The sequence below is a fragment of the Sminthopsis crassicaudata genome, chromosome 3 (genome assembly GCF_048593235.1).
Source record: "Sminthopsis crassicaudata isolate SCR6 chromosome 3, ASM4859323v1, whole genome shotgun sequence".
Taxonomy (NCBI): Eukaryota; Metazoa; Chordata; class Mammalia; order Dasyuromorphia; family Dasyuridae; genus Sminthopsis; species Sminthopsis crassicaudata.
In genome coordinates, this window is record NC_133619.1 from 379,407,066 (window position 1) to 379,431,304 (window position 24,239).

The following is a 24,239-nucleotide window of genomic DNA, read 5'->3' on the forward strand; positions in this document are numbered from 1 at the left end:
AACTTGAATGTATAGGCAGAAGTTAAGCAACCTAGGAAGTCTTCACTCTTAGGCTAACCTTAATAACTGTCATTAAATTCATAACCATTTTTAAATAGTATTAGTTTCTTAAAATAGTTACCTCTGAAAATTACGTAGTTTCAATCTATACCCTCAAAAGAATTGTAATCTTTTTGAATATGATTCTTTTATTCATACTGATGTGGACTAATAAAAACCCCTGCATTTATTTGACTGTATGAAAAGATAAAGGAAAGGTGAAAAAAGTTAATATAAAGTTGGATTATAAAAATCATTGGCAAATAGATAGATGCCAGTGAGAAGTGAGTGATTGGGATTATGTAGTCAGATGGAATTAGAAACTGTAATAAGCATTCTTTTTTAAAAATTATAGTAAGCATTCTTAATCTTGAAGTAAGTAAAGAATAAAACAGCTTTATGATCAATATAGACAAAGCTTCTTGGAAAAAGATTAATGATAGAGAAATTTGGTGTTTAATGGAACAGAAGAACTCTGGTGTATGGAATTATGAAGTATAACACAATATATTGAATTCAGTCACAGAATTGTTTCTATAGTTATTATGTGATTTTCATTTGTTTATTTTTGCAAGTTGCTTTCTTAACCATAAGTAAAATACATATTATCCTGAAAATATTTCTTGGATTCTAGATAGAGCGAATCCAGTCTGGTAGAAACAACATTGAAAATTGAGACTAAAAACATTGTAACCTGGGCAAATACTAATAACTCGCCTTTGAATATTTCTGTAAGTTTTGCAAAGTATTTTTTCTCCAAGAAACCTGTGAGGTATATCTAGGGTTTATATTATCCTCATTTTATAAAGAAACTGAGATTTAGGGAGTTACTAAAGTAATCTTATTGGACAGCATATCTATGCTCAAGGCTAGTGCTCTTAAATCATGCAGTCTTATAAACCATTTACATTCTTTAGTCTTTAGTTTCTTTACTTATGAGATTAGGATTGCATCAGTTCTCTAAAATTCTTTACATCTCTGAAGTCTTTACAGTATCTTAAAATCCTCTATTTATGTATTTTTCCATGGATGAAGAGAATTAACACTAGAGAGAGACCTTGCTTAGATATATAGTTCAGTCTCCTTGTTTTGTAGATGAGGAAATTGAGACCAATGGAGGCAAAGTGACTTGCCTAAGTCAATTGAGTTGGTTATTGATGTGGTTGGAACTTGACAGAAATCCAGTTCTTCTTAAAGCCCTACTCCATTGGAAAGAAATTTAAAAAAAACCAAACAGATTTTCTGTTTTAGAGAAAATAGAGTTTCATTAAATTTTTTTTCCTACTTATTTTGTTAAGTAGTATAGAATTTTTTAAAAAATTTATTTTGTTTCCAAGGCCTGAAAAATCTATTATATAGAAAACTATGATGACTCTCTCCATGCTTAGTTGGATTCTTTTTTAGACAAGAGACTGTTGATTTTTCCAGTTTAATAGAATCTAGAATAGTTTGTACTTTGCTGGGACATTCTAGTATTCTGGATCATCATTTGAAACTTAAATCCATGAGTTTTATTAAGTATAGGGTTTTATATCAGGTTAGTATATATCCACAAAATTTGAATGTCTGTATTCAAACGTTTGTATCCAAAGCTATCTTTAAAAAAAAAAAGTTTAATTTACCAATTTCCAAAGTAACTCATATATATATGTATATATGTGTATATATACATATATATAATAATGAATGTAAAAATTCTTGGTAAAACTTAAAATACTATATGTCAGCTATGTTTGTTATACATTTTTGTTAGCCATATGTAGCTATTCTCTTGATAAATTCCTATGTATCTCTGTAAATGTTTACATGTAGATAGAAGTGACATTTGCAATTGAATTTGATTTTAAAAGTTCTTATTAAAACAAAAAAAGGAAATGTATATTGCTTATATGTATATGTATGTAATATATAAAGCTTACCTAATTATACAGAAATGTTTAACTCATTCTTGAACGTGATTATTGCAGAATTTTAATTTAATTTAAAAATTTTATTTTTAACAAATTTTTATTTTACTTAAATTTTAAAATAAAAATTTTAATTTAATGCTTTTCAGTAAATAATATTGCTTTGAGGGATATAATTTACATATCAATTAATGGGAATGGGAATTCTTATGAAAAGTTTTAAAATCTTTTTATTATAACAGTATTGTGTCATAATCAAAATGAATTTTTCTGTAGAACTTAAACTGTCTTGTGGATACCAAAATATGGTCTCTTAATACAATAATTAAGGAAATTAGATGATTTTAATATCTGACACAGAAGTCTGGAACTGAATTGAATGTTCATTTCTTTCTTGAATTATTCTTGTCTTTTCTGTTATTTATCCTATGTAGAAATGTGTCTTTGTGAACTTTGTTGTTTTTACTACTTTACTCCTTGGACATTTGTTAAGTGCTCAGTAAGTAATTGCCATATGCTATGTTAAATTTTACTACTTGTAATGTAACTAAAAACTTAGGACTGTACTTAGAAGGTAAATAGTTGTTATAGAAAGGTAAGAGAGATTCCATAAATATTTTAAAGATATGAATTTTAAGTGTTGATATTACACCTAATGGTCATTGATACTTAATTGTGATGGTGTTTGTCTTGGTGTGATTTTTTTTTTTTTTTTTTTTTTTTTTTTTGCAGGTAAGCGTGGTCCAAGACTCAGTAAATATTTCAGGACAGACTAATACAAACACTTTGAAAGTACCTGAATGTCGACTTGCAGAAGATTTAGGGAATCTCTGGGAAACCACGAGATTTACTGATTGCAGTTTTTTTGTAAGAGGCCAAGAATTCAAAGCTCATAAATCTGTTCTTGCAGGTATTTTCTGCTTTTGTATCAAAATGGGTTTATTTTTCTTTCCTAGACATGAATCCTAAACAATTAATTTCTTGTTGCAGCGCGCTCCCTCGTTTTTAATGCAATGTTTGAACATGAAATGGAAGAGAGCAAAAAGGTAAATAAAGGCTTACAGCTTTTTATAAGTTATTTTTAACATTTCTTTAAAAAGTATGTGCATGTTTGGAAAGGTAAAATCTTTTAAATCATTTTAAATGAAACCAGGATGATCTCAAAAATGTTTATTAAAAAAAAATCTAACCCCACTTAACAAATTTGTCTAATTTACCAATTTCCAAAGTAACTCTTCTATATAAATAATAATTTATGTAAAAATTCTTGGTAAAACACTATATAAATGTCAGCTGTCTTTGTTAAGCATTTTTTCTTAACCATATGTATTTATTCTCTTGAGAAGTTCCTGCATATCAAATATTACTTCCAAAAAATACTGTGGATACATAGTTGGAGACCATCCTCAATAAATTTTGTTGGTAACTTATATTAAGCATTTTGTAAGCTTTAAAATACCATATAAAAATGATGGTAATGATGATTTCAATCATTCTTGTGTTTCCGCCAAGGTTTCAGCATAAAGGTAACTATGAGGTGGGAGAGGAGGGGGATGTTCTCACCCAAATGCTTTAATTGGCAAAAAAAAATCTGTGGAAAGAAAGTCCTGAATTAGGCCTCTGAGACTCGGGGGAAATCTGCATGGGTCTCTCAGACCATGATTATTTTTACATGTTAATTGAAATCAGAATAGATTCAGAACACCTTCTTTTCACTACGTACTCAGTACTCAAAAAACATTTCTTAACCTATTGTAGTTACTATAATGTGCTAGCACTGGGTTGACAATTCACCTTAGATTTTAAAAAATGGATAAGAATTAGGAATGGTGATGTTAGGACATGGGCCTCAATCACACATTTAGGACATTGGATCCCAGAAAGAATCTCACCTATTAATTGGGCCAGATGTAGGAAATGCTTTGCCAAAACTACCAATGAACCTGAACATTGGGAAATGTAATACAAGATTAGTCATTTTGTGATTTTCTAAGTCTGTATGCATACCACAAGGATCCATTTTCATTTGAATTTGGTTGCCTTGAGCTATCCTCATTTGCAAATCTGAAACTGAATGAGAAGCTTCTCTACAACAAACTTGACAAATGATTATATATTATGTACGCTTTTCTTGAAGACCCAGCAGAAGAGACCCCCTTATTTTTGAAAGCTGACTTAAAGTTTTAACATTAGAAAACAATAATAAAATAAGATTTCTTGACAATTTGGTACCATCATCTCTTGGCAAATGAAGGGAGAAGAAATTGTCGTGTCAGATTTTATATCTTGGGCTCAAAGATTATTGCAGATAAGGATTGCAGCCATGAAATTATAAGATACTTGCTCTTTGGAAAGCTATAGCACATTTGGATAACATACCAAAAAAACAGATATCTTGCTAACAAAGGTAGTCAAAGCTATGATTTTCCTGGTAGCATTGTCTGTCTTCAAAGTTGAACTATGATGAAAGCTGAATATCACAGAATCAATACTTTCAAAATGTAGTACTGGAGAAAACTTTTGAGAGTCCCTTGGGCAGCAAGAAAGTCAAATTTATCAATACTTAAATTAATTAGTTCTCTTAATTGGAAAATCAAATATGGAACTGAAACTTTGGTCACATATGGAAAAGATTGGACTCACTGGAAAAAAGCATCATGTTGAAGAAGGTTGAAGGCAAAGAGAAAAGGGATGGCAGAGAATTAGATGGATAGATAGTATCATGGAAACAAGATCATGAACTTGGATAGATTTCAAGAGGACAGGATGGCCTGCAGTGCTGTAGTCCCTGGAATCACAAAGAGTTGGATATGACTGAAGAACAACAACCTTCAAAGTTCAATTTATTTTCAAACATCTATTTTAGGAAATTTTCCTTTATGCCTGTTTACTTCTGAAGGATCTATTCCTACTTCTGAGGAAAAAGTATCTAAGTGGTCTGTCTTTTACATGTCACTTTTTCAGATATAATCTAAAGGACATAATCAACATCATTGCTAAGTCTATTCTTTTCCTAGTTAAACATACCCATTTCCTCAAACCTGTCTGCATTTGGACGTGCTTTTTTAGTACTTAAAACTCAATAAGATAATCTAGAGTCAGTCTGTGGCAGAATATGATAAGATTGTCACCTTTTTTTCTTGTTCAGTTCAGTGTAGCAAGCATTTATTAAATGCCTTGTATATTCCAGGCTTTATGCTAGGAGCTGAGTGGTCAGACAAAAAAGTGGTGATATTAGTTGAGCACACTCAAAGAGATCTCTCTCCCCCTCCCCCCCAGTTGTGGCAAAGCAAAAAATCCAAGATAAAGAAATACAAAATAGTTTCATTCTGTGGTAGGGAGGAGATAATATAGTGTCCTGAATCAAACTAAACATTGTAATAAATTGAAACATTTCTAGATCATCTCACTTATCAAAAAATATTAACACTGGTATGGAAAGAATATTCAGTAAGGATATAGCACTGATTTATAGGGATATCACTCTACTATTTTCCTTAGTATTGTGCTCAATAAACGGGATGTTTCAAGTTCTAGGAACTTCAGATGGGCTGGGCTTTTATACTTAAGTAACCAGGGAGCTACTATAGTATTTTCATCCTTAGTGAGTAATAGGTCTTGGAAGTTTTTTTTTTTTTGGGGGAAAAAGACTAACCTAACTTCTCATAGAAGTAGTTATTACTTTGTTGGGGGGGGAATAGGGTAGGAGAAAAGTTGAAGTTTCCCCAATATGAAGGAGATGTCATTTGTGTTGATTGTGAATACAAGTAAGAATTCTGAAAGAGGCACAAGTGGAGAAAGGGACACAGAGAGAAATTTGCTTTATTTTAGGAATAAAATGAAGCCTGTTGAAAGGCAGATGGAGGAGAGAATACTTAGGTTGAAGGCACAGCATAGCATGTAGGTCTTGGCCTACATAAGAACAAGAAATAAAAAATATGTTTGGAATGATAGGATTACAGATTTTCAAGGGTTCTAAATAGTGAAAAAGTTTTTATTTTATCCTAAAAGCAAGAGACTTCATCAAAACTCTTTGTTCCAGAGAATGATACAGTCGTACCTGTACTTTCAAATAATCATTTGGTGGCTGTGTGAAGAGCTGGATTTAAGGTGTAGGCAGTGGAAAATTGTAGAAAGGTATTCCTTAAGTGAGAATTGAGGAGAGGCTGAATTAGAAAGATGGTTCCAGTTGAAAAAATTTTTTTGTAAAGGTAGAGTCAACAGGATTTAGCTACTGCTTAAATGTGCGAGGTGTGGAAGGATGCTCTAAGATTTGAAACTTAGATGTATTTGAACTTGGATGAATTAGAAGGATTATAGTGTCCTCAAGTTAGAAAATCAGGTATGTTTGGGAATAGGAGGAATGAAATTGATTTTGGAGGTATTGACTTTAAGCTATTATATGGACCATCCAGGTGGAAATTTCCGTTAGGCAGTGTAAGGGCCCTTTAAATGGGCGGGCACAGTGCATCGGGAGATTGAGGCCCAGAAGTAATTTCTGTGGATATTAGGACTGCCCTTGGGTGGGATCCTGGCCATATTGAGATAGTTTCGTAAACTCTCTCACTGATTGGCTGTGTGTGTGACCTCACAGGCCCTATGTAAGCCCACTGCAGGCAGCAACTGCTCTCTTTAACCTGGTGCTCTTCACTCTGGCTCCCTAGCCTGGGTGGCCAAGCCAAGATGGGTAGCCAAAAGAGGTAAGGGTTTTGGTAGTGAACTCATGGGTCTTCTGACCAGGTGTTCACTCGGGAAACAACAAGTCAGGGCATCAGTTAGGGCATTATGTGAGTAGGTATAATAAAGGCTTTTAAGATTACACATGGCTGTTCTTGAGTGCGCTACCGGTTATTAAGCTAGTAATTGTAACTGCCTGGAGAGCACGTTACAAGGCAGCTGGTGACAGTGGATGGGAACTTCACTATTACTCACTCTACTAAAAACAGAAACTCTATGATGCTGTTTCACTTATGCTTTTCCTTATCCTCTAAGCAGATTCAGAAACCTTAGGAGAAACCTAAAAAGCTTTTCTATCCACTCATTTCTCTAAACTATGCAAGTGCATTTTTGTGAGCTTGTAATTAGTGGAAAAATTTTTGAGTTTCTTAGATTTTTAACTCATGAACAAGATAGCATATAAGATTTAACAGCCATCCTGACAAATATTTCTGGTGAACTTGTGTAATCATTAACCTTTGGATAAGGTTATCTATAGGAAGAAAAATAAAAGTCTTTTAAATATTTTAAAAACTAAATAGGACTTAAAAATTCTTAAATATTGCTTAAGATTTTAAATGTATAGTAGGCTATAGAGAATTCAATTAATTTTTTTGATTAATTCTGGTTCATGTTTTTCTCTTGTATTTTAAATAACAGAATCGAGTAGAAATAAATGATGTAGACCCAGAGGTTTTTAAAGAAATGATGAGATTCATTTATACAGGGAAAGCACCAAACCTAGACAAAATGGCTGACAACTTGTTAGCAGCTGCAGACAAAGTAAGTAATTTGTCTTTAAGGGGCTGAAAAATATCCTCAAGCTTTATATTTACTTAAAGCTGTCATTAAAAAACCAAAATCTTTAAATGTCTTGAGTCGTAGAAATCTGCCTTTTTGTAGATAACTCTTGTTGATGGTTCTTTTGAAATAATGTCCCAGTGGGATAATGTTGAGAAAGGGGGCTTTTGGAAATAAGTCATAAAACTATATTGGAAAAAAATTATAGTGAAGGTATTAGCTTTCTGGGAAGAACATTTTGGGGGAGCAATGAGATTGTAAACTAAATAACTTTTAATTGTATTTTTATCCCCTAAATATGCTGCTTTTAAGAATAATCTCTGAAATGTTATATATATTTTTAAAAACACTTATTAAATCCATTTTTGCAAAGCACTTAATAATATGGATTTTTTAAAAAATCCAGTTGTATTATATAATATTTGCTTTAAAAATAGACTTGAAAATACATATTTATAGAAATAATAAATTATGTTTCAGTTTGGGGAGAGGAAAAAATGTGATCTTGAAGTGTCACAAAATTTCCAAATTCTTGGTTTGAAAAGAATTCTACTTTTTCTTTTCTCATAGCAGAATGTTTATTTGTATTTTCCTTATACTGATGTTAAGAATCATTTTTCATTCTTTAAAGTTTCAACAAATCACTGACTGGGCAATGTAAAGATGAGATTAATGAATAAGAATGAATGATTAAAAATAATGCTTATTCCACATTTGGGTGATACAGGTTGAGTATCTAAAACCACTTTTGTTCAGTTACTAGTATTAACTAATTCACTTAGGAAACATGGTATGTTATAGAGAACACTGGAACTGAATTTGAACCTAGGTTTAGCTAGTTTCAGGAAGCTAAATTGTTTTAACCTCAGTTTTCTTATTTTTGAAAATGGAAATGAACTAAATTATTACTTGATAAAAATGTTATATGTGAAGTTCCTTATAAATTTTAAAGTAATAGATTATCGTTGACTGGAGAAACTGTTAGTTTTAAAGTAACATGCCCTCAATGTAGCATAGGGGATCTGATTAAAAATTCAGTATTTCATTATAAAAATACTAATACTATGGTGCAGCTTGGTGGCGTAGTAGATAGAGCACCAGTCCTGAAGTTAAGAGGACCTGAGTTCAAATCTGGCCTCAACACTTAACATTTCCTAGCTGTATGACCCTGAGCAAGTCACTTGACCCTAATTACCTCAGCAAAAAATAACCAAATAAATAAATATAAAAATACTAATACTTATATTTGACAATTTTCATTATTTTAGTATCTGTGCATGAATTAGATTGAAGGCATTCTGCCAAATTAAAGTATTTATGTGCAAATTATTTTAAAGCTTTTGTTATAAGTATATTTTTTATAAGTAGGTTGTATTTCAATAAAAAAGCTGTGAGAAATGTAAGACCTTTGGAAATCAGATTTGCTTACAGTAACTTAAAAGTTTGCATGCATGAATTTGATTCAGACAAATGACCTTATAGAAACACAGTTTGTAATCAGTACATTAATGTATCTTTATTTTTAAACTTAGCCAGAGCCACATATGTATGAATTTAAGACATTCAGAATTTGACACTTGTGTTGTGCAAGTTATGCCACTAAAAATTATGCAAAAATTAGACATTGTAATATATAACTTAAGTCTACAAATAGAATATCTACAGTGGTGGTGTTATTTTCAAGGGTGAGCATTGTTTATTCCATTGTAAATGGAAACAGATACTGTATTATGGATTCCAAGTCATTTTAGCATCAAGTAGAAGTCATATATCTCTGAATTTGCTAGCTGTAGTTTGGAAAATGAACTAATCAAAAGTATGTATCCTAGTAAATTTTAATTCTTAGATAACAGTATGATATGCTTAAAACTTAACACTCTTAAGGCAGCCTCTCACCCTTTATCGTGATCAGTGTTGGTTTATTTGTGTACCTTAATATAAGAAATTATCTTTTCTCCTAAAAATGCTGTAACATTTATTTTTGAGGAACACGTTTTAAAATGCCTGTACTACATTTCTCTTTACATTTTAAAGAAATCTCACATTATTATGCAGACATGAATGAATGAAGTTAATGTTCTTACTTCTTAATTTAAAATAATGATGTAGCAGCTATTTAGCAACCCAGAGACAATGAAATATATTGCCACTCTAATTATTGCGTTCGATTTCTTTAAGGACCTGCTGTGAACTGAGTACTGTCTTGGTCATGGTTATGGTCATGGTTATGCTTCCACAACTGATATCTCCCAAAGGAACAGCAGACAGGTTTCAGAAATTCACTAATATAATTATTTCAAAAGTTGGGGGTGATGTTTTCATTCATTTGATGCATAGTCAACTTTTTCTAGCCACATGTACATTTGCTCTTGATGTAGGTAAAGCTATCAAGAAATTAAGTATGACTTATATGCAAATATATTATTTCTATAATTACATATATAGATAGCTGTAGATATAGTATAAATACCGATAGTCTTTAACTATTAATAGTAATGAACAAATTCTTTGCCTTTGAGTTTTTATTATACTAAGTAACTTTTTAAAAATTTATCAATACCCAGCATATGACAGTTTTCCATTTTGATATAAAAAGAAATGAGCAGTAGATTTAGAAGAAACTAAGAATTTTTAATTATGCTTTTGTTGAATGACTGCTTGTGTTTTGTTCAGATTGTATTAAGGAATTATACAAGTCCAGAGCTGGGACTAGGGCTAAGCACCTACCTTAAATGTGTTTATTGAAGGACACAATTTAATACCACTTTTTCAAAACAAATTTATTTGTAATATCAAAAAATTTCACTTTCTATAATATATTTTGTGACTGCTCACATCACAATGGAAGACTGAGCCCCAGGACCATATTGTTGTAGGCACACAACAATGAAGAAAGATAGGTTTTATGAAGAATTATTATTTTTTTTCCTTCAGTTTGTTTCAATTTAATGGTGCAATTTTTAGACCTTATCTAACAAATCAAAACCTTGTCCTGGCTCTGTTCGATCATTTTCTGCCCTTCCCCCAATTTAGATTGTTCTACACATACATTTTAGGGACTGGAAGTTTTATAATATTAATGAAAAGATATGTTCATAAAGTGGGTGGAGATTAGATTTTAAAATGTCCTCAGTTTCCTGCATTTGCTTTGACTTTATCTTCTAAATTGCATGTATGATATTTTAATAGTTAGTGGTTTGAATAAAAGTATAATTGTTGTGTTTTCCTTTCTAATAGTATGCACTGGATCGACTGAAGGTGATGTGTGAAGAAGCTTTGTGTAGTAACCTCTCAGTAGAAAATGTTGCTGACATCCTTATCCTTGCAGATTTGCACAGTGCAGAACAGTTGAAAGCACAAGCAATAGAGTTCATTAACAGGTAAGTGATAGCTAGATTTTAATTGGCTTGCTACCATCACCTTCTGTGCTCAAACAAAATTCTTTAAGTATACTTACATTTTCGTTGCAGGTGCAGTGTGCTTCGACAGTTTGGGTGTAAAGATGGGAAAAACTGGAACAGCAGGTAAGATGACATCAGATTCTCATTTTAATTTGAACTCTATTAATAGGAATAAATATTACCCATAGGCTTAAGTTATATGTATATGAACTTGCCTAAGTTTTGAAAGTAGCTTTGTAGCCTTCCATTATCCAGAATGTGAGATTAGAAAATAGAAACTTCTAACAATTTGAAGAATTTTCATTTTTTGTGTTCTGTTTGCCATATTCATCTATTTAAATCACTACAGAAACATTTTAATGTCATTATTTTAAATGACTAAATGGCATGATCTGATGGTGAGGAAGAAGAAAAAGATCTTTTAAGAAATAGTTCTTACAAAATGCATTCTCATGATTTCATCAACCTATGTTTGAAAAATCCATACTTTGATTATACTTTATCAGCTCCCAAAACTCTCTTTCCATAGTTCTCTGGTAATTTTCTTTGGGTGGCTAATATTTATATAGAAATTTAAATTTTATGCATTTTCTTACACATCTTTGCATCATTTCCTTTGGCCTTCATTACCTATGATGAGGTATTCACATTTTGTAGATTAGCACACTGTGATGCAGTATTAACTAACTCCTGATTTTAAAAAAAAAAGTTCTTATTAAGGTTTGGGTGAACTTAGAAAACAAACAAACAAAAAAAAACTAAGGACCTAGTTCTGGACCCTTTCTACAGTACCATATTAACCTGAGAAAATAAAAAGTAGATATTGCTTCTTATTCGTTGTTATATTATCAGGCATGGTTGATAATCATAGGAGAATAAATAATTTAAAAATATATTATAAAAGGTAGTATTTATTTACCTAGTTGGTACTAGGTATTGTTATAAGATACCGATTTTGTGAAAATAATAAGTAGATATAAGTTTATCATTTACAAGATTACCTAACTGTGATGTGCTTATAAGCACTCAGACACTGGTTAAATGAATGAAAATGTTTGAAAAGTAAATAATTCAGTCATACCAGTTTGGAATTACATATCTAAAAGCATATTGTTAGTTACATGCTTGTTTTTTCTTGTTGATGGTGGTTGATTTGGTTTTTTTTTTTTTTTAAGTTAATATAATCTATTAATGGATTATATGTTTTGACATACCCTTTTTTGGAAAAACTTTTTGAAACATTTTGAATTCTATGACTGTTGCTCTTCATTTTTAATTACATAGTTTATGAAATATGTTTAAGTAAATATTTCATTCATTTTATTTTTCAGCCAAACAACAGACATAATGGAAACAGCAGGCTGGAAGTCTATGATTCAGTCCCACCCTCATTTAGTGGCAGAGGCCTTCCGAGCACTAGCATCTGCACAGTGTCCACAGTTTGGTATTCCACGCAAACGACTAAAACAGTCTTGAAATCTTCCATGAACTTTAGAAAAACTCAATTGACTCTTACTCCTCCAGGTCCAGATGGATTCTAATATACAAACCATAAACAAGAATTGTTTTTGTTATCCTTGTCCACAGAACAGAAGCTGAAAAAGCATTGTTTGCTTTTCAGATGGATAATTTATGGTTTAATCTTCAGCTTTAAATTAGACTGATTACTCTCTAATTCACTGCAAGGCCTTAAATTATCTTCAATGACTTCTCTAGTTCATATAGGCTAATTTTTTTTAAATTGTGCCTTGTCTTTTTGACTTGGCTATGCAGGATTGCACTAGCTCCATAATGCAGTAAAATTGATAACTGAAGATATTAAGTTTCAAAGGATCTTCCATTATTTTGAAAAACAAAATGAATTTTATAGTTTTGGTCCTGTGCTATCTCGAAGGTTAAAACTAGGCTCTCCTCAAAAACACTTGAATTGGAGATGACCACGGATATACTCCAGTCCAGGTCTTGTGAATACAGGAGAGCTTGCTTACCTTCAAGGTAAGTTATGGCAATACACTACTTTGATTCTAATTTATTTTTCATTGTAGGGGCAAATATGCAATGGTTTGGCCTGAAAGAATTGTATTTTCAGTATAGTTTGTAATACATGTCTATATGTCAACTGTCCAACAAACTTTGAGAAACACATAATAAACTTATGCCTGTGTTTCTTCATGCCCTAGTTAATGATGCTTGACAATTAAGATTAAGATTTCAAAAAGAATAATATTTGCTCTTAGAAGTGTTTTATTTATTTTTGACCCCACATTAATATGAAGATTCCTGGATGTGCAGAAAATATACATATAATGACCAAATGTAAATTAAATTAATGGGCCAAATTAAGAATGATAAATATGCACTTTTAATGTGTAACTTTTTTGTAAACTGAGTGGTACATATATATTTTGCTTTTGATTGAATTAATGAGGTACAATTAATGTGTCTTGACTTTTGGGAAAAAATGATATTTGAAGCCAACTGGGGCACTCATTTTGTTAACATGGACAAGGAAAATAACAAGACACAAAATTGATTATGAATTTCACACACATTAAGTAACTGATGTACTCTCCCTTTAAAAAAGGCACATAATAAAAAAGATCCTGAGCAGTTACTCTCCTCTTTTTTCATTTACAAAGAACTGTGTGCAACTATATGATTTCTCTAAAAGGATGTGCACACTAGAGGAGAGACACTCCCTCCCCGCCACCTCTCATCTCTTACAATAAGTATTCCAGGTCACATTTTCAAGCATTGCTCTTTTTTTCTCTTCCTTCTACTCCCATTGTTTTAAGTTAATATGCATTGTGGATGATACTGAAATTCTGCATAATGTGAACAGGACAAACTGTTTGAAAACTCCTTTTCATGGGCCAGTTCTTATATGAATTTTAGCTTTAAATAACATTTTCAGTATTCAATAGCTTTGTTTACAATTTGAGAGGGGTGGCATATCTGCAATGGTGCACAGTAATAGGAAGAGCAGGAGAGTAACTGTTGAGTTACTGCTTTAAATTTGCATAATATATATAATATATAAATTGATATTTGGCAAATTTTTTGTTTGATCACTAAGGAAGAAGTGTCTCACTGGAAAATAAAACATTATATATATATATATATATATATATATTTACATTTATAATTTTATTCACAAAAGATTGTAATTTTCCTGTAGAGTTTTACAGCACAGGACAAAGGAATTTAAAATTTATCTTCCAAAATGATTTGTATTTCCCAGGTCTTCATTAGTAATCCTAATGTTTAAGGAAGAGAATGTATGAGTATTTACATTTAACACTGAAAAGTAAGCATTTACTTACAAACTTTGAAAGAGTTTCAAGGTTCTTACTTTAAAATCTTTAAATCTCTTTCTGTGGTTTTAATTATATTTTGTCAGTTTTGAAATTAGAAGTATCCCTTGGGCAAACAGAAAGATTAAAGTTGAACTGAAGATTCCTTCCCTGATAATCATGCTCATTCTGTCCTTTGGAGCAGTAAGAAAAATAAAATGCACACTTCCCTGACTCCACCATGAGATTGAGCTATACATGTTTACAATGTGAAGTTAGTTATTTTCAAAATTTTTTTTTTTTTTTAAACTCCTGCTAGAGATCCGAGACTGGCTACCTGAGGTATGAATAATAAATATATCCTCCACCTCAGTGTAGTGAAAATTTTGTTATGTATTATATTAAAATTTAAGATATGCAGATTGTGATGGTATGTGGTGTATGTATATGTATATACATATATATATATAAATATATACACACATAGATATAGATATATGTACATATACACACATACATATCTCATACCATGCATAAATTTACTGCTAAAAATTACAGCTCTAAAATACAGTTAACTTTGGTAATGTTTATTACTGTGTAATATTCACTTCAGCTTGTTCTAATATAATATCACTGTTTATTGGAAAGCTTAAGGATTTTATTATAAAGATTTTTTTAAAGCTCAATAGCACATTTTGTACCAAAAATGTCAAACGCTGTGCTGTAAGAGTATCTACATTCGTGTGTTTTGTTTTTTTTTTTTTTTTTTTTTTGGTTTTTTTAAAGTCCACTTTTCAAATAATTCGATGCATACCTTCCTTACACTAACAGAAAATTGTATGGCATTGTTTTGCTTATTTTTATTTATTTATGTATATTTTTAGTTTTGTTGTGTCTTAAGGAAAAGGTAAACACTTGCTGTATTCTCAAGTGGATACATTCATTATTATTCTTTGGTTGCAGGTAAACCCCATGTAGCATTCTCAGTGGGCCCTAATGAGTGTCCAGAGCATTTTTGTCCTTTTAAATCACCAGCTTGCTTTTGTGTCCCTTTTTTGTTACTTCTAAGGGGCATTTCCCCTAGAAAAGTAGTGATTAATTTAAAATGTTCTACGTTATAAAATAACCATTACAAAATGTTCTTATTCAGGCTAAAATTTTAAAGTGTGTATGTATGCGTGTGTTTTATTTTAAACTGTACAAATGTTTGGAGCACAAGTATGAAGGTGCCATAACATTTTGGCTTGCCAACATTACCTCCTTAAATATTCACATCTACCACCTTCAAACTTTTTTGAAGAATCTTGCATGTGTTGTGTGGTCATGTTGCGTGTATATACACGCTTGTATGTATGTATGTGTGTGGTATTTTTACAGAGATAGATTTTTCTGAAAATAGGACTCAGTTAAATCTTTAAAATTAATTGATTAGTTTCAGATATTTCATTTTGACATGTTTTAGGAGGCAATTCAGGAAATGAGGAAGCTATAAAATAACTTTATATGGTCAATTTACTGCATACTGAACTAAGAAAATACAGTGCCTTTTTAGGACTTCTATTATTAAGTTATAAAACATTAAAATATCTTAAGTTTTATCAAGTATTAGTGATGCATATGTAAGCTAGATTGAAAATAAATTATAAGAATATAGATTAATTCCTTTATGTCTTTGATGATTGCAATAAGCTTACAATTGAAATAAAAGCAAATCTTGTTTGAAAACAATATGTCTACAATCTAACAGGTCCTTTATTCAGATGATTTTTTTTTTCAATCCAGTCTAACCAGTCACATACAGTATTCTTGAACAAGAAGAGTTTTTCCCCCTAATTTAAATGTCAGATATCTATATTTGCATTCTCATGATCTAAAATAAGTATTTTAAGACTGAAATTTTAAGAGATCATTACTTCCTTATAAAGGTGTTTCATAGTTTAAAATCATTATTTCAGTCAAGATTGAAACTTAGCCAAATTAGGAATACTAAATTCATTTATTTAAAATTAATTCAGTAATACTGGTCATTGGTTTTAATGTATTAGAAAAATGTGCGCACACACACATACATACACACTCTCAGTGCTTCCTCTAAATGATCAAAATTAGACTAGTTTAACCAGTGTTCTGCACATGCAGGTGCTTAATAAATGTTTGCTGAATTGAATTAGAATCACAGCTTTTCTGTTTGCAGTAAATGGACGTTATATCTGAAAGGTAATTTGTGGGAATTCTTCAGATATTTGACTTCATTATTCACAGCAGTCCAGTTAATTCTGTATTTGGAATTTAAAATGAAGGCTTAACTTTAAATGAGTCCTGTTTTGGAAATAAACACATTATTATGATGATTTAAAGACCATGTTGGGGTGGATATGATTAAGAAAATTCATAATATATGTATAAACACTTGCATCAAACCGGCCAGCCTCTTTTTTTTAATCAGCTGATGTTAATGTTCAGATACTTTTTGTATCTTGTTGCTGAAAATATTTTTTTGCATTTCAGCACATCAAGTTACAATAAAGTTATTACTTATGCAGAATCATTTTGTTCCCTTTGCATTTATTGGATAATAAAATGAGCTTTTCTTTTTAAAATGGTCAACTACCCAATAGCATGTCTTGTCAAGTAATGTAAATTAATTTTTATTTTTCTCCAGGAAATATAGTACTGTTAAATTGGTCATCTTCCAGACAACAACAACAAAGATCAAAATAACATGCTGAAAATATATTTATTTTATTCCAACATAGATTTATCAACTTGTGCATATATTCATCAAAACCTTTTGTAGCCTATGAAACTGTTTACGATCTGGGGGGGGGGGGGGAAGATCATTAATCTTCTAATATCCCTCTCCTGTATCATACTGCCTAATTTTATCTACTTTTACTCAGGGAAAAATGGAGGGGAGACTGAGCAGTCCAGGACTCATCTTGAACTTAATGCCTAAGAAAATACTGGTTGGGGAGAGGGGAAGTAGAATTATTGGATCAGTTTGGAGAAAGCCATCTAGTGAACGGTTAGGAAAAATAGAAGTTAAGCCTGAGAGACCTGTTGATCAGTGTATAAGAAGTGAATTATGGTGATTTGTTATATTCTCTTTAAAATGTAATATTCTCTTGTAAGGGTTTTCTTGGGGTTTGGAGGCAGCCTTCCTTTTCAGTTCAGTAATCACCACAAGTGCAGCCAGGGATTAAGGTCCAAATTTTTATTGTCTCCTTCAAAGTCTTGTCTCCTTCACTTGGGGCTCTGCTAGGTTTCTTAAAGACTTGGTTTCAGTGGAGAAGTGAAGGAGGAGAGCCTATCACCACTTCAATGGTCTTCCCTCATTCTCCTTATATGGTCTCTTATCAAAGGTGTGAATCTTGTAGAACTATAGAACTGTTAAGCACCATGCTAAAAAACCATTGTCTCTATCAATTCCACTGACTTAGCACTTTGTTTCAAATTCTGGCCCATAACAGTGATTTATGCTAAATGGAAAAAAAATTGTTTAGTAATTATTTTTATTATTTAGAAGTTTTTCAAATGGACATGTAATTTCCATGTTAATGTGGATTTCCTCTTTCCTCTTCCCCACTCTTGATTAGTAAAATGCAAGAAGCTAATTCTGTCTCCTGATATGGTTTCACAGAATATGACATGAAAAGCATAATTTTGTAGCTGGCAGCAGATGTCATGAAGGATGGTTCATTTGGTCTTTTTCAGAATTATATTGAGTAGATTGCTGAAAGATAATTTCTTAGTATCACAAGTAATTTTGTTGTATGAATGTAATCTGATGTTGGTGTTGCCTAAAGTAGCTGTTATATTTTGGCAATATTAATTCACTAAACATTTATATGTTGGACATTTGCCATAGTTTAATTAATCCAGTGGTAGTTCCCAAATAAAATTTGCGTCCCCAAATTAAATGATAGGCAGAATTGCTTCAATTTTACATTTGTATTTCTAAGAGTTAGCACTTTCTCCTGAAAAAGAGATCCTGAAAGGGTATAATTCGTCCAGTTAATAGTTAGGATTCAAACCACTTCCATTCGGTATTCTTTTCTGTTTCAACAGTTATTTTGAAAACCCCTTTAATAACCTGATTGTAAAATCCCCCAGTGTCTTGAACGCTTAACAACCATATTTTCCCTACTTAATTTCAATCACATATTAGTATAACCAAGACTTTGATTTAATACCCTCCAGCATCTGTAATTTCACTCTGACCACATATTCTTAATTCTTCCTTATTCTCTGTACCTGTTTTTGTTGTCATTCATGGTCTTGATTATTATCTAATTTATTCCATTTATCTACCTCTCCTTTCCTAGCCATTTTAGAATACCTCATCCCTCTCACCATAGGTATATGACTTCCTATTCCTGATCCCTGAATTCTCATCCCTAGGTAATTCTTTTTCCCCCACTCCAACTACCCTCCATTCAACATTCCTTATTCCTTCGCTACTAAGTGGTATTAGGAAGTCATCACAGTCCTACCTACATATTTATTGAATTCATTAATTTTTTCCATGACTACTATATTTAAGAGAAGGTTCTTGACAGCTATCAATTAGTCCCTTTTTATTCCTTATGAAGCCTGTCATTCTAAAACTTTTCTTCTCTCACCTACATTATATCTAGAGCAGATGAACTGCCTTCTTTATTAAGAAAATTGAGGCCACTGAAGGGATCTCAAAGGAATCCTGTATGTAATGTCAAAGGATACAGGCTCGAATCTTGTCTTATGCACACTATTCTTGTGATCCTGGGATATGAGATCTTGGTAGGCCTCATTTTCCTTATCTTTAAATTGAAAAGTTTGCATTATATGGTCTCTGAAAATCCCTCTCAATATTAAATCTATAATCCAGTGGCCTATGCTTCATTCCTCAGAACTTTGTATTTTCCTTTAGCCAATCCCTATTCTTGCATTCTTAATTTCATCTTCTTACGCTTTATAACTTGTTTAGCAAGCTTCTTTAATAATCTTTCCTTCTCTCTGGTTCCTTTTAATATACCTAAAATATACCCATCTTCCTATTCTAAAAAACAGTTGCCTCTTGAAATTTTTATCTTGTTTCACTACTTTTGTCTTGTTCTTATACAGGCAATACATTAGAAGGCTTGGCCTTGAGGCCTGAACTAGGAAGATCTGAATTTAGATCTAGCTGTGTGACCCTGAGCAAGGCATTTAACCAATTTACCTCAATTTTCTCAACTTTAAAATGGGAATAATAGCACTTCCTAGAGATGTTGTAAGGGTGCATTAAGATGTGTGTGAAACTCTTGGCGTAGTGACTGGCTAGTGGTGAGCACTTAATAAGGAATAAATGTTTATTTTCCTTATTCCTTTTCCCCCTAGATTTGTGAAAACGCTGCTTATGTTGGATGCTTCTAGTCTCTGGTCATTTAATGTCTCAACTAAACACTCATAACCTAATATCTGGCCCACCATCTGTTTTCTGAAGTTGTCATCAAAAGTCACAATGACTATATAATCCGATCATTGTCATTCTACTAGGTAGGGAAAGGGAATCATAAGATCTGTGTTCAAATGCTGCTCTTTGGTTCTTACTACTTGTGTGATTTTTGGGCAAGTAATTTAACCTCTCTGTGTACTTCCTATCATCTAGATTGATAACCTTGGTGTCTGGAAAGATGTTGGTATCCTCACTAGAAAAGGGGCAATTAAAAGGAAGAAGGTTTGAGGAGTTGAGTTTGGGACCTGTTAAGATGTCTATAGAATATTCAGTTTGAGAAGTCTATTAGGAAATAGATCTCATTGTGGGTCACGGGAGATGTTGGGTCTAGATCAAAGTTTCTTAAAAACTGTGGCTTGTGACCACAAGTGGGGTCATATAACTGAGGGTAGAGGTCATGAAATTATGATTTATCAGTAATTTCTACATCTTATTTTATATACCTATGTAATCACATAAAAATTTCTTGGGTAAAAAGAGGTCACAAATGTAAAAGTTTAAAAAGACCTAGCCTAGCTTAGTACCCTTTAGGATCATCAGCTGAGAGAGAATTTCATCCATGGGAACTGTTGAGGTCAAGTGAAGGGAGAAAAGGGCTTTATTGTACACCTAATATGTGTGGCCTGGATGCACCAGAGATGGAGAAGTGATCAGTTGGCTAGAAGAACAAGGGAAATGGTCATCAAAAAACACAAAACAAAACAGAATAGATCATCAAAAGGAGGGTGATAACAGTTTACAAAGAGGTGAAGAAGAGGTTAGAGAGATGAAGTATGAGAACTGAGAAAAAGCTGTTAGACTTGCTAATTAAGGGATTATTTATAATTTTGGAGACCACAGCTTCAGTTGAATCATGAGGTCAGAAGCCAGACTTTAGACAGTTAAGAATGAGAGGAAAATAAATAGAGGGGTCTATTATGAATATACTTCTTCCAGAGTTTACTCACAAAAGGGAGGAGAGATATGAAATGATAGTAAAGGCTGAATAATTATCTCTATTAAACTATGTTCTTTTCTTCCTTGATGTCAAAGACACTACATTCTCTAGATTATGTACCACTTCTTTCTCTCACTAGTTCCTTCTAGTGCTTTAAGGATAATATTCCCCACGGCTTTTACCGATCGTAAGAAATCTTATTATCCATCTAGTCTAATATCTGAAATTAACGCACAGTGTAATGTTCTTGACCAGTTATTATATATAATTATCTAGAAGCACTGACATCAACCCTAGTTTGTCTAGTTACAACTTATTAAGCTGTACTGTATTTAATATAGTATTCTATAGTACAAAGGATCTGTTATCTATTTATGGAAGCCATGCATCTCCATGGGGCAGCTAGGTGATGCACTGGATAAAGTGCCAGACCTGGAGTTAAGAAGACCCATTCTTCCATGTTCAAATATGGTCTCAGATACTTAATAACTGTGTGACCCTGGACACATTTTCCTTCAATGTCTTAATCTGTAAAATGAGCCAGAGAAGGAAATGGCAAACTTTCTACCACCTTTGCCAAGAACACAAGATACAGACATGACTGAAAACTGAGCAACAAAAATGAGTTACATTCCTCCCTTTGCCCCCCCCCCCCTTTTAAATTGTCATCACTTTTTCAAATTTGTAGTTCTTTAAAACTTACAGAACTTTTTCAGGTAAATTGCTTTTAAACCATTCCTTCCTTATACTATATATCTCAAGTAAATAGTTTTTGTACTTGAGTATGACATGTTTGTTTCCATTGAGATATTACATTTCAGGCTGTAGTCTCTGGATTTTGATTCATGTAAATCTATTCAACATCATGTCATCTGAACAATTTAATAGGTATATGGTCTATTCCTTTATTCAAATCATTGATACACATGTTTTAAGGTTGAGCAAAATCCCCTGTTGCACTACAGTAAATATTAATATTGGACACTGAATAACAATAACTGAATCCAGTGTAGATCTGACCTTGTTACCCTCCTCCTCCCTAAATTTATATTAAATCATGCTCTAATCTAGCTTTCAAGCCTTTGTTTTCATAAGAATTGTGTGAAACGTTCTCGCAAAGGCTTCGCTTAGATTAACTATACTTCCTATATTTTTATGATCTAGGGGAAAATTAAGGTCTGGCATGACCTGTTGGTAAAGCCATAGTGGCTTTTCATTTCTTTGTCACATGTCTACTAAGCATTATTTAATTATTCTAGAATTTTGCCTAGGTTGTCAAGTTTACTAATCTATAGTTTGTGATTTTCTCCCTTTTGTTTAAATTAGGTTCTTTCAGTACCTCTTTGTGCTTTCATGTTCTTTCAGATATGAAAAATTGGATCATCATCATTTCCAACACTTTTGTTGGGTTTGGGGCAACTTCCTCTACAATTTCTTCCTTGTCAATTTAAGTCATTTTTACAAACTTAACCTCCACCTTTATCCAGATGGTGCTCAGTTTTTTGTTTTCCTTTCTGACCTCTTCTAATATCTAGACTACCTGTTGGATCTGCCTACCTGGATGTCTCATTGGTGCCTCAACTTTAACATAACCAAAGCTGATTTCATTTTGATTTCTGGTCACATTGCTCAGTTAACCATCATATTTCTTCCCTGGTGAATTCTTGGTTGTTGCAACTGATAACCAATTGATTTCCTATAGTTAAAATAGAACTTTGTGACTGTAACATGGTCTATTTAATATGGAGACCAATTAGGGTGCAAGGATTTAAAAATAGAGAGCGGTTTGTATACAAAGGAAACTCAAAGCAAGACAGATTAAAGAAGTAAACTGAATCTCCTTTTTGGAAGTATACACATGTAATCATTTTAGGCTAAATAATTATTTCAATTCATCTATTAATTTCTTTGAATATGGAAGTAGAAAAAATTTCTGTAAAAATTTTGATTTAGCAGTGATTACTACCCTTTCTTCTATCCTCCAAGGCAGCCTTAGTAAGAACTCAGTGTGAGGATTGTTGACAAGTCCATCCTCAGTTTGAAGATTGTGACACCAAAACCATGAACAGAATGAGACACGTGGTGATGCATTCCTTTAAGAAAAAGATAACCATGTATAGAGTATAGGCAAAAATAAGTTGTATTTCAAGAACATAAAAATGCTAGAGGGTAAAAGATAACTTTGTCCATTATATGGTGCAATATGGTTAAGTATAATTTGCCTAATATTTTCTATTGAATGGTATTAATATAAGTATAATATTTTCATCTATACTAGTTGACTATTCAATTAAAAAAAAAACTTTTCCTTCCTTTATACTTTTGTAACTTAATCATGTTGATAGTGTAAAGGATTAGATAGTTTGCCTAAATATAGAGATGATTCTAAAATCCCATTTTGACCCTTTGAAATTTAACCATCTTCAACAATTCTTTTAGCAGGCCTAGAAAGAAAAAATTAATCTAGATTTCTTCTTTCTCTTCTCTAGTCCAGCTTCCATTTCACTGGGCAATGAAATGACCCAAAGGAAGAAAATAGAAGAGAAAAATAAGAGGATCCAGATAACTACAAACTGTACCATCAGCACCCTTGCACAGTGAAGAATTAGACTCTGTCTTCCTTTTCCCTGTCTCTCCCTTCCCCTTCCCTTGAATTATACTATTAAAAATTTTATTATGAATAGAGTTCAAAGATTAGTATACTATCTGGGCTGTTAGAGCAAAACTGAAATTAAAACTACTCAGTCTCTCGTATTTCTTAATATTAGTCCTACCAAAATATTCATCTGATAGAGCCAGATATAGCCATCTGCCTCTTCAGTATTATGCCTTTTTGGGGGTTCCTGGAAGTAAATTTTGATATGAGTACTTTACTACTTTTGTTTAACAAATACTACATATGTTTTGGTTACTTACTTGATTTTCCTTAATGCTTATCTGTTGCTCACCCTTCTCACATATTTCACTAACCAAGATTCATTTTGAGGTCTCAATGGTGGGAATGGGATGAGGGTGGTGATTATCAGCATCTTCGTGCAAGTTGTTATCAAGCCTTCATCTTGGCACCTTTCACTAAGAAAATTCTTTGTTACCACTTTATCAACTGTTCTCTGGTCAATAATTTTGATCAAAATCCTAGATAAAGGAAGGATATAAAAGAATGTTTTCTTAGTATCAGTATTAACTATAAATTGTAATTGGGGTTATATCCTGTTTTTTTTTTTTTTTTTTTTTTTTTTTTTTCAACAAATTAGTGGAAATAATCTTTCAATGTTCAATTCTTGGCTTTGTCTAAATAGTAACATGCTACTGGGCAAATTTTCCTGAATCTAGTATATTCATTTGTACAGTGAGCTAAAATGAGATGGTCTGTTAAAGGTTGTTTTTAACTTTTAGAAGATTTATATTTTTATAGAATTATTTATTTTTGAAGCTTTGGCTCCATGATTTCATTGATGTTTATACTACTTTCAGTGATACAGATTTTAAACCACCTGTGCTTGACCATTTTTCTCCACAGCCTCCCATTAGTATGCTGTAAAGTGCTCTTTTAATGTTCCAATGACCTTTACCTAGAACACTTGACATTTCAGGGTATGTGTGTAGATAGGTAGATGTAGGGGTGTTTGTATTACATGGAGAGCTCATCTTTTTCCCCCTTTCAGCTTT

The 24,239-nt window shown here is 32.1% G+C and overlaps 1 protein-coding gene across 4 annotated transcripts in view; it reads left to right on the top strand.

The window, feature by feature from the left end:
* SPOPL (speckle type BTB/POZ protein like) overlaps positions 1 to 23,251 on the top strand; it is an 88,646-nt gene extending 65,395 nt beyond the window's left edge. For 3 of the 4 annotated variants that reach the window (XM_074301935.1, XM_074301934.1, XM_074301936.1), the window contains exons 6-11: positions 2,679 to 2,856; positions 2,937 to 2,992; positions 7,323 to 7,445; positions 10,701 to 10,843; positions 10,934 to 10,987; positions 12,196 to 13,478. In XM_074301935.1, the coding sequence (XP_074158036.1) occupies positions 2,679 to 2,856; positions 2,937 to 2,992; positions 7,323 to 7,445; positions 10,701 to 10,843; positions 10,934 to 10,987; positions 12,196 to 12,340 (699 nt within the window). In that variant the 3' untranslated portion in view covers positions 12,341 to 13,478. Of the gene's footprint in view, positions 1 to 2,678; positions 2,857 to 2,936; positions 2,993 to 7,322; positions 7,446 to 10,700; positions 10,844 to 10,933; positions 10,988 to 12,195; positions 13,479 to 23,059 lie in introns of those variants that run through there. The other variant, XR_012488169.1, reaches the window with a different exon arrangement.
* Positions 23,252 to 24,239: the final 988 nt, after the last annotated feature.